The 11,927-nt window shown below is 34.6% G+C and overlaps 1 protein-coding gene across 1 annotated transcript; it reads left to right on the top strand.

Moving 5' to 3' along the window:
- The first annotated feature begins 1,203 nt into the window (after window positions 1-1,203).
- Window positions 1,204-4,832, top strand: LOC107631111 (Cupredoxin superfamily protein). The gene is made up of 5 exons (XM_016334441.3): window positions 1,204-1,689; window positions 1,785-1,877; window positions 1,964-2,170; window positions 2,768-2,947; window positions 3,733-4,832. The coding sequence occupies exons 1-5, from the start codon at window positions 1,399-1,401 to the stop codon at window positions 4,687-4,689; spliced, it is 1,728 nt and encodes a 575-aa protein (XP_016189927.1). The 5' UTR covers window positions 1,204-1,398; the 3' UTR covers window positions 4,690-4,832.
- The last annotated feature ends 7,095 nt before the right edge of the window (window positions 4,833-11,927 follow it).

Raw genomic sequence — 11,927 nt, 5'->3', positions numbered from 1 at the left:
TTATTTATTTTTTGTAAGTACCTACTTAAAATTCATAATCTGATTTTATTAGTGTGTCTAGTTCAATTCAATCGGATCTAATAATCTTACAAATCAAAATATATCTATAATTTTTAGATCAAATTTAAATAATTATCGCAGAATTATATATGAGATCCGCTCCATAAACATCCCTTTATGCATGCTGTGCTGCTGTAGGGTCAGGGGAGTTGATTTGATCATCATATCTCGATGGTTATACCAGTATGGAAGTGGGAATTTATAATTTTTATTTTTAATAAGAAAGATCTATTCTTTTTGGTAGGTATATAAAAGACTGATTAAAAGAAAAAAAAGGTGCAAAAACGAAATATTGTGTCGAGGTTGCAATTTGAGACCATCGAGATAAAAGGCAGGGTTGGTTTGAAATGCTGTTGCTTTGCCTCTTTTGGCATGAAAATGGCTACTAATTAGTCAACAACGTTGCGCTACTCATATGAAGTAGACCGGTAGTTTCCTTTTCTACTTTCCAATGGAGCGTTCTGTACATAGATGAATAAATAAAAGCAGTAATAATGAGAGAAAAAATCTAGGGTTAGCAATTTTATTAAATTCTGGCTAGCATGTAATCAATAAAAGAAAAATGAATAATTCCACATCATTGAATGAAATCTCACACCATTAAAAATATCATTGATAATTATTTGATGGTTATAAATTACAAAAGTTATTGGTCTCTTAACACTCTTTATAATTAAATACAAATTTGGGTTTAACTAGTCCATAGCTTACTAAAAAATAGTCAAATAGACTAGTTCAAAATTATGGTGATAGCTGTGGTGTTTAAAAAATTTACTTAATTTATTAAAAAATTAATATTTAATATTAAAAATATAAAAACAAATAATTATTAAATATTTAAATTTTGTTATAAAAAATAAATTAAACAAAAAATAAATACTAAATTATAATCGCTATAGAATTCACCCAAAATTATATACTACCGTTTCACACATTCACAGGACATTTTCCCACGCATTGTGCAAGGTGCCGCTTTGGTCAACACGTAGTTTGAGAGACACAAAAAACAAATAGAAAAATCAAAAGTAAAATAAAATTCCAATTTGCGAATATGCTACCACCTGCTTAGTTTGACTTGGTGAATAAGACACATATATCTTCTTATGTATTAGTACTCTATATATACAATAATATAATGGCCAAATAATGTAATATAATATAAGTAGTAACATTAGCATTTATAGGCGGTATCAAATCATCGCTATATTCATCCCATACAACGCCAAAATTATTAGCAGTAGCAGTTCTAATTAGACTATACGTATATATATTTGGTCTCTAAATTGAGCTAAGAATCAATCTTCTATTCATCTATCTTAGAAAAATTAAGGGGTGAGGATGGTTGAGTTAAGGTTGATAAAGGGTATGCCAACTTTATTGGTTATATGGTGTATATTGCTTGGTGTTCTGGGGAATTTGCAGAAAGGTGAGGGTCGAATTAGACATTACAGATGGGATGTGAAGTACGAGTATAAGTCCCCTGATTGCTTCAAGAAGCTGGTGATCACCGTTAATGGGAGATCTCCAGGACCCACCATCCAGGCAGAGGAGGGTGACACTGTGGTTGTTGAAGTTAACAACTCTCTCGTCACTGAAAACCTTGCCATCCATTGGCATGGGATTAGACAGGTACATCAACCACTACACAAATATTTAAAGCAAAGTTCATCACTCAATTGTTATATTTGTTATAGTAATTTTGTTGCATATGCATGTGATGATAGATTGGAAGTCCTTGGTTTGACGGAACAGAAGGTGTAACTCAATGTCCGGTACTTCCCGGAGACACATTCAAGTATCAATTCGTTGTGGACCAGGTATAAATTAAATTAAATTATATTGTTCATGCATGATTCATTATTTTTAATTAGCTAGTAAGTATTTGGTTAAATGAATGGGACAGGCTGGAACATATCTATACCATGCTCACTATGGAATGCAAAGGGAAGCAGGGCTATATGGACTAATTAGGGTGTCACCACGTCAGCCAGAACCATTTTCATATGACTATGATCGAAGTATCATTTTAGATGATTGGTTCCACAAGAGCACATATGAACAAGCAGCTGGATTATCTGCAATTCCTTTCCAATGGGTCGGGGAACCTCAGGTATATCAATCATTTCAGAGTTTTCTTTAAATATTTAGGAGTAAATATCTATTTCAAATCCTGTTTATTTGCTCAAAGCACAAAAGCATCTTTTCACAACTTGAAAATCTCTAGTCGGATTTGAAGTAATTAGTTTAAGTGGTCTTTATAAATAATAATGAGCAATGTTACATTGTTAGTAAATATTATCATTTTTGTCTTATAAGAATTGATACTTATATTTACAAATGTTGCACACAAAAAATATATAATTTATATTTATATTTATCAAATTTAATACAGTTTGTACCCATATTTTTTAAAATTTGTACACATGAATTAATAAAATTTATTTATTAAAAATAATTTAATGTATAAATTAGTTAAATAATAATAAAAAATACTAAAAATTATTCGTCCTCAAAACTTTTTCAAATATCACAATTGTTGAGACTAATTTTTTAAATAATTAAAGACTAATTAAATATTTTTAAATTATAAAAAAATATTTTGTCCATTCATAAAATAGTCAAGAATAAAAAAAAGACATTTCTTTGTATTTTACTTTGTTATCTCATCTCAATATCTTAAGTATATATTTGGGTTGCATTGGCACAGTCACTGTTGATAAATGGAAAAGGAAGGTTCAACTGCTCTTTATCATCTCCAATAACTGGAATTTGTAACGCAACAAATCCAGAATGCGCCCCCTTTTCACAAACGGTGGTCCCTGGAAAAACATACAGACTCAGAATTGGCAGCTTGACCACTCTTTCAGCCCTCTCTTTCCAAATTCAGGTAATCTAATTCAAACCTCATTTGTCAACGTCTTATTCATTTATTGCGTTGCTTCTATTCGGTTCAACACATCTACCACATGCATGAAAATTAATTAAATATATTGTGCTTGATATTTTGGCAAAAATATTTTTGTATGGGGAGAATTTGAGTGATATCCACCAAAATGAGGATGTTTTGTATTGTCGAAAATAAAAATATTATACGTACACTAAAATTAATTATTATATATTTATATATAAATATATATTATTTAAATTATTTTTAAATGTATTTTATATTTTAAGTTTGTACTAATATTTAATTTTAATAATTAATTTTAAAATATATACATATTTTAATTAGTCTAAATTATATGAGCTTAAGATGAATTGTATTTTTTTTTTTAATTTTTGAAAAATGAATTAGTTGGTGCAAATGGTAGTTTTTTATGTTTTTTTTATAAGAGCGATTCATTGGATAGAATTGTATTTTTCTTTTTTTTTTTTGAAAATGAATTAATCAAAAATGAATTATAATATTTTAAAAAATCAAAAAAGAAATTTATAGAGGGCGAATTGTAAGACTTTTAAAGAAGAAATTTTAAAAATAGAATAGGTGGGACAATTTGTGAAAAATGAATAACTTAGGTTGACTTCTACATATCACCATGTCTGAGTAATTCACATATTTGGGCAATTTTTTTTCTGTAAAACATATTACACAGAATCATATTTCCTCTGCTCTGATATAGAATTCCATGAAATGTATAATAAGAATAATAAATAAAGTTGAAATGCATGCAGGGCCATAAGATGAGAGTGGTGGAAGCAGATGGACACTATGTTGAGCCATTTGAGGTAGAGAATTTGTTCATATACTCTGGTGAGACCTACTCGGTGCTGGTTAAAGCAGATCAAGACCCTAAAAGAAACTATTGGATCACCTCTAACGTTGTAAGCAGAAACAGAACCACACCACCTGGTTTAGCCATTTTCAACTACTATCCTAACCACCCTATGCGCTCTCCCCCAACCCCACCACCAACACCTCCTGCTTGGGACGACGTTAAGCCCAGGCTGGCCCAGAGCCTCGCCATCAAAGCCCGCCAAGGCTTCATTCAAAAGCCTCCAACAACCTCTGACAGAGTCATAGTACTCCTCAACACCCAGAACACCATAAATGGTTATCGCAAATGGTCCGTTAACAATGTTTCTTTCAGCCTCCCTCAGACCCCTTACCTTGTTGCACTCAAAGATAATCTAAAAGACGCATTTGATCAAACACCTCCTCCTGAAGGCTATGATTCTGTTAACTATGACATTTTCAGTGTCCAAAACAACACCAATGCTACTTCCAGCAATGGTATTTACAGGCTGGAGTTCAACTCAACGGTGGATGTTATACTTCAGAATGCAAATACCATGAACAAGAACAATAGCGAGACACACCCGTGGCATCTTCATGGACATGATTTTTGGGTTCTTGGGTATGGAAATGGAAAGTTTGACAAGGACAAGGACCCTAAGAAGTACAACTTGGAGAACCCCATATTAAAGAACACTGTTCCGGTGCATCCCTATGGTTGGACTGCACTGAGATTCAAAGCCAATAATCCTGGAGTGTGGCTATTCCATTGCCACATAGACTCACACTTCTACATGGGCATGGGAGTCGTCTTTGAAGAAGGAATCCATAGACTTGCTGAGAAGCTTCCTTCTTCTATTATGGGTTGCGGTGAAACCAAAACTTTTAGACCTTAATTAGTAATAATAACTAATTCAACCACTTACAATCAATATTGTTTCATCTCATTTCACACTTACCTGTATTCTTTTATACGTTTCAATTGTATTGTTATTATATGATTTTATCAAGTGGGATTAAAGTCTCTTCTGCGTGCCAATCTATTTTTTCCCCTAGATACTCTCAATAGAAAATAGGAAATAAAACGAAAACGAAAAGATCAGATCAACACGTTTAACTGAACAAAGAATCAACGAACATATTATTACATGTGGATCAATATAAGCTATGAATTGTTTATCTGAAATAATGCAATTAAAAATCTTGTTCTAATCACAGCACAAGTACTGAATATGATTGTAAGTTTGACATAAAACTTCTAGAAGATGTTTACTGGTTAGGATAATAAGGTGGAAAACTTCCAATTAACCATGGAATTTATCGGAGTCATGGGTTGCCTGGTCAGGGGCATCTATCACTGTCTCAACAATAAGTAATTTGACATCTAGTTAGTATCACTGGCTATAATCAGATAACAATTTCAACATTTGACAATACAATACATACACCAAATTCCCCAACTACATTGACAAATTACAGTAACAAACTTCCACAATCAATGCATCAACTTGTTCAATCCTTGTCAGCGTATCCTTCTCCTTCTTCAGCTTGGCAACCTCAGCCTTCAAAGCTTCCACCTTGGCAAGCAGAGAAGCGGCCCCTGACTCAGTGTCAGACGCCCATTTTCGCTCCCGAGACAGCTAGGAGAGAAGCAAGGTCTCCAATTCGGAGAGACTGAGGATCTTTGAACCAGTATCCTCAGCGCATCCTTCACAGCCTTCAACCGAGAAGCCTCCCCCGCCCCCAATTGCTCCTTCAGCTTACCAGACTCCACTTGAAATTGACGGAGCTTACCATCCAAAAGAGCCACTTGAGACAACATCGGCTCCGCCTTCCGAATGATAGCAACCGAGCGAAGGAAAACGTGGTACATGGACTTCGCCTAACCGGCAACGTCGCAATCATGGAAGAAGTCCTCGGTGCCTGACAATAGAGTTGTGCATGGACCGGATGAAATCGAGTTTGATGTGACTCAGACCCGGCCCAAAATATATACCGGGCCTATTTATTAGACCCGAATCTGACCCTAGACCCGATGAAACCTATATATTTTCGGGCCACGATTATATCGGGTAAAAACCAGGTCGTTAACATTACATTACCTTGATACCTTCTTATAAGCTAACATGTGAAAATATCTAAATTTTCAAGACTCCAACCATTATTTGACATGGTAAAATTCACTTAGAAAAATATAACAAGAACCAACTCTTCTCTAAAATTAAAGCATAACCATAATCAATACTAATATTGTCTAATAACACCAAATATTTAAATCAATACAAATAACATAATATTATGCATTAGTCTAAAATCTTATGCATTTAAACGTAAATCATTAACTTATAGTCTTATAATAACTAATAAAACAAAATATTAAGGTTTATAATACTTAAATTCCACATGAGAATAAACCATCATCTATCACTAATAACACAAAATATTAATTGTGTATGATGACCGGGCCACCGGGCCGAGTTCGGGTGACCCGAAACATGGCTCGGACCCAACCCGAAATAATGAGCGAGTCTATTTTTGAAACCCTTACCCGACTCTAGACCCGGTGAAATCACATCAAATTAGGGACTGGGTCGGGCCATGCACACCCCTACCTGGCAAGAGGTGCTAATCAATAAAAGCTAGGGCGTCAAAAGTCCGATTCATCACGGAAGGCACAGACCGCTCCTCTTCCATGTTCTCCCCGCTACTTTCCTCAATCGACCTCTTCCGCTTCTTACCTACCTTGGAAATAGGAACCTCCACGACTTCCACATCAACCTCGGCATCAGGTGTCCCGATCGCAATCACCTCCTGAGAGACTGTCCGCGAGTCCGGCTGAGGCACGGACTGAGGTGTTGACGGCGAGGCTCCACCACCCGCTCTCCCGACATCCTGGGTTAGGACAACCTTCAACCTCACAAGAGTAGTCTGATTACCAGCCATCTCAACTGAAAGAAGTAGGAAATTGCATCAAGTTTCGAACTAGGAAAAACATAGAAATAAAAACAGGAGAAAGTAATAAGACCCACCGACATAAGATCGACACGCCACCGGATCACCTATAACATCCTAGGATTTAGTGGCCCGTCCCTAAAAATTACCAACAAGACGTCGGCAAGATCCCTATTTTCGGGGGAACAACCCTTCATAGGTGATCCTCGTCAGATACGACAGACTTGCGCCAAAATTTCAATAAGTAGCGAAGCGACGTTCCCCCTCAAGGGTCAACCAGAAGGGATGATGGCCCCAAACTGGTCTAATTTTAAAATATTCCTCCTTAAAGCCGTGAAAAGAATCCTCGAACAATTTGAAGATCCGCCAATTCAAATGGACCCGAAATGACATGTAGCCCTTCTTGTGCTTCTCCTCCTTGGTTGAAAGAGTACACAGAAAAAATATAGAAAGACCTACACACGAACAGGGAGCTCCAGATACTCATAGCCTAGCTTGAAAGCCCGGTTGGCCACCCAACTATTTGGATGCAGTAGAGACGGTGCCATCAAACATCGATTCAACAGAGCTTGAACAAACGTAGAAAAGAGAAGCCACACCTCCAACTACGTGAACATAGACTCGTAAACTCACATTCAGTCAATGACTCGGGGAGAGTCAGGATTTATGTAGCAAACCCTCTCATCCATCCCGGGAAGCGAAAGCTCATACCGAACTCCTAAATTATAATTAAAACCCCAAATTAGGTTTGTTAGCGTGTCGGAAATCTATCTACATCAGCTTTTTTATGACATTTCATTAACGAAAATTGTTTGAAAGATAACTCTGAGTTTCGGAATGCAAGTTCAAGAATAAATATGGATAACTAATAACTTGAGGGACTATTATAGAGTTCGAGTGTAATTTTAAGGACCACTTTAAAATTTAGTTTATGAATGAACATATTATTACATGTGGATCAATATAAGCTGTGAATTATTTATCTGAAATAATGCAATTAAAAATCTGAAATAATGCAATTAAAAAGCTTGTTCTAATCACAGCACAAGTACTGAATATGATTGTAAATTTGACATAAAACTTCTAGAAGATGTTTACTGGTTAGGATAATAAGGAAGTGGAAAACTTCCAATTAACCATGTGGAATTTACCGGAGTCATGGGTTGCCTGGTCAGGGGCATTTATCACTGTCTCAACAATAAGTAATTTGACATCTAGTTAGTATCACTGCTATAATCAGATAACAATTTCAACATTTGACAATACAATACATACACCAAATTCCACAACTACATTGACAACTTACAGAAACAAACTTCCACAATCAATGCATCAACTTGTTCAATCCTTGTTAGCATATGACACTCTCTCTCTCTCTCTGGTGTGAATAAGTTGACAGAGGAGCTAATTATTCCATGCGACCTTACCTCCTTCCGTCGTCTCATTCAGTAGATGAGAATGATTTAGAAGAAAAAAAAATGCATGATAGTTAGATATATTCAGTTTTAATTATCCTTCTGATTACTAAATATTGAGATATTTATTAAATGGTGTTTGTTACGGTACGATGATAAATTCATACGTACCAATATGTTTAAAATATGGACAAATAATAATAATCCATGTGAAATTTATTTTTCACACCAACATTTAATTTTTGTTTTTTTAAATATATATTATATCACCATTTTTACTAATACACCCTTTTAATTAAATAAAAAATAAAAAAAATATTTTTTATTTAATTTTATAAAAAATCTTAAACATCTTTCTTTTATTTGATTAGACAAAAATATCCTTTTAAATTAACGAAATTTTAGAATTCAATTAATCCTAATTTTATAGTTTCAAATAATTTAAACAACAAAACAAAAACATATTAAAAAAACAAAAAATCAAAATTTCTTCATCTTCTCCAATTTCTCTAATCATTCGTGCTCTCTCTAAGCAAAATGTTAGCTAATGTTAATTTAAATGTATAATAAAAATAAGAAAAAAATATTAATCACCAAATAATTTCTAATTTTATTAACAATACATGAATATTAAATTTTTTATTTTATTATCGTCAAACTTTTATTTTTTAACAAGCATTTTAAATTAAAAATAAAAATATATTATACGTGATACCTTTTTGCAAAATATAAGTGATTATTTTTATATAACTAATATCTCAAATCAGTATCTACAAAATTTTTAGTAAGATATTTTAGTTTTTAATAAATTTTAATTTTAAATTAATTTCTAAAATTTTTATTTTGTTTAACAAATTAATCCCTATATCATATTGCTTGTCTTTATAAAATGAGTGATATGAACATTTAAAAATTTTCAGAGATTATTATATCTTTTATTAAATAACAAGAGAGATTGATTGATCTATTTTTTTTTATCAAAATTTGACGTGAGAATTAATTTATTTAACAAAATAAAAAGTTAAGAATTGATTTAATAATTAAAATTTATTAAAAATTAAATTATCTGACTAAATATTTGTAGGAATCTGTTCTTGCAAGGATACTCTTTCCGAGTTATACGTCAGTTCCTTGTTGATCTTGGTATGCTTGATAGCTTTAGTCGGATCGAAAATATCCTCGTGAACTCAAACCCAAGTGTGGTACTTGTAAAAAAGACTCCGACACCTAAATCAGTAAAGGAATGATTTAAATAAAAAGCGTGTGTATGAGTGCGGATACTGTTCCATAGTATGTTGTGAGATGAATTATTTGTTCTTTTATCATTGACACCCTGCTCGTTTTATAGCTTGGTGTAGAGTTTAACAGTTTGCTTCGTCCGAGATTCTGGTGACTGATTTCCTTCCGAGATTGTGGGGAGCGTTCTGTTGAGATAGAGCTGTTGTGTCGAGGTATGACTCGGTTTTATCCGAGATCTTAGGGGTACAGTACACAGCCCCCAAGTTTGACTTGATGTAATTTTAGCAAGTTGAGCTTTTTCTTAGAGTTATACCTCGGCATTTTGAGGTAGGATACTGAAGCCCCCAAGCTCAACGTGCATTTCAAGCTTGGGTTAAAAAATAAATGGATTCGAAATATTAAAAATTAAAAACAAAAAATGCTTTTTTGGAAAAAGTTTTTGCTTTGTGAATTGGGCTACAATAAATTTGTGCTTAGTTGTGATGGAACCGGACCGTTTTGCATTGGGCGCGTAATTTTTGTTTTTTCAACTTTCCACTAGAATAGTGGGTTGTAATTAAATTTCTGCCGTTTTGGAAAACACGAAACAACTTCAGTTTGCAAAAAATTTGATAAGTGTGAGAAGGCATAACTTCCAGAGGTTAGTCTTCTTCTTCTAACTGTCTTCTCGTCTTGTCACTTGTCCTCACTTTCTCACTGTTCCTCTCATTTCACCCTCTCTGTTTATTTTCTGAAAAATGGCTAAAGAAAAAGAGAAAGAAAAAGTGAAAGTTGTCGAAATAAATAAGGAGAACCCTTACCATTGGGTCCATGTTGATGTAAAAACTCGTGCGTCGTCATACTGTGATCAACTGATCATGAGTCGGTTTGCATTTTAGAGGCCCTAAAGTTTGTTAGGGGGGTTCTGGCGTTCGTATTAAATTTCTTTCCTATACCAGTGAGGAGAAGGTTTGTGAAAGGAGAGGGGACTGGGCCTATTTTTACATGTATGTTCCTTGTTTGTCTGAGTTGCATGAGAGGTTTCCTTTTTCAGATTTTGAATGTAAGGTTTTGACTCAGCTAAACTGTGCCCCGTCGCAGTTGCATCCAAATTCTTGGGCATTTCTACGCGCGTTTGAATGTTTGATGAGTTTTCTAAATTTTCCTCCTTCTCTTAATGTTTTCTTTTCTTTGTTTCAATCAAAGGGGATACGTAAAGGGCTTTGGGTGTTTCTGAGTAGCTTTCCTGGCCACTCTCTCTTCTTATTGTATAAATCTTCCTTTAAAAATTTTAAATCAATATTGTAAAGGTTCGCACTTTGGAGTCTGAATATCCTTTTTATTTAGATAATGAGCTGATAGAAAAATTTCCTTTGTACTGGTGTTCGGAACCGTTGCAAATCCTCGAAGCTAGCGAGAGAAGTGAGAAAGAGGACTGTTTGTTAGATTTTTTAATTGAAATTTTTGCTGCTGGAGAATGTTTGTTTATTCCTGATTTATTGAGATGTGAAGAGGAAAATGACAAGGAAGGGCTGGAATTGTATATAGGTAATTTTGTATTTATATGTTTTGATTTTGTCTGATTGCCTATTCATTCATCTTTTACTTTTCGTTGTGGTAGGTAACAGGGTTCCGAACTTGAATGCTGCTAAGTTTCAGGCGTACTTGAAAAAGAAAGGTGAGATAGGTGGTAGTACTTCCGGGGCTGTTAAAGAGACAAATGGGGATGCTGCTTTTTCTGCTACTCAGCCTCCTCCTTCTCTAAAAAGGAGAAAGACTGAGTCGGAAAAGTCCTTGGAAGTGATCTCCGAAGGTAACCAAAGTGCTGCTGTGAAGTCTGTTTTTGAAAGGCAGTGAAGACTGCATGGTTTTATTCCTGGGGCATGATGCACCATTATTTCGTGGTATATTTTATTCTCAATTGAGTGGATTTTATCAACTTTTTCACATTTATTCAATGAAATAGCATGGTTTCATGACTTTCTCCTAATTTGTGCTTAAGTGTAAAAACATGCTTTTTAGGCCTTTAATTTGCTAATTTTAATTCACCTTTGATTCCACTAGATGCCTTGATATGTTTGTTAGTGAATTCAGGTTGAAAAGACTAGGAATGGATCGAAGGAGTGAAGAGAAAAGTATGCAAAGTGAAGAAATCATGGAAAATCAAGGATTTGGGATGCATTCATCGACGCGCACACGTGGAACAACGTGCACGCGTGGATATGAAGTCGCATGGCGATACGTACGTGTGACATGACGCGTACGCGTGGAAAGCAAAAATACCAAGCGACGCGTACGCGTGGTCGATGCTCGCACGTGACATCATTAAAGTGAAAACGCTGGGGACAATTTCTGAGCTTCCCAGGCCTAAATCTAACTCATTCCAGAGTCTATTACATGCAGAAATCAAGAGGAGTCAAGGGGGAGCACATAGTTTAGTTTTCATGATGCTTTAGTTAGTTTCTAGAGAGAGAAGCTCTCTCTTCTCTCTAGAATTAGGTTAGATGTAGATTAGGATTTTTTAGATCTAGGTTTAATTCATGCTTTGA

The sequence above is a fragment of the Arachis ipaensis genome, chromosome B3 (assembly GCF_059453495.1).
Source record: "Arachis ipaensis isolate K30076 ecotype BB chromosome B3, ASM5945349v1, whole genome shotgun sequence".
NCBI lineage: Eukaryota > Viridiplantae > Streptophyta > Magnoliopsida > Fabales > Fabaceae > Arachis > Arachis ipaensis.
This window is presented reverse-complemented; position numbering and strand designations above follow the sequence as displayed.

Bases quoted from the DNA above. Each gene is read 5' to 3' on its own strand.
- LOC107631111 (XM_016334441.3), top strand. From the start codon at position 1,399: ATGGTTGAGTTAAGGTTGATAAAGGGTATGCCAACTTTATTGGTTATA. The intron at 1,690-1,784 runs GTACATCAACCA...ATGTGATGATAG, and splicing joins ATTGGCATGGGATTAGACAG to ATTGGAAGTCCTTGGTTTGA. The intron at 2,171-2,767 runs GTATATCAATCA...GCATTGGCACAG, and splicing joins AATGGGTCGGGGAACCTCAG to TCACTGTTGATAAATGGAAA.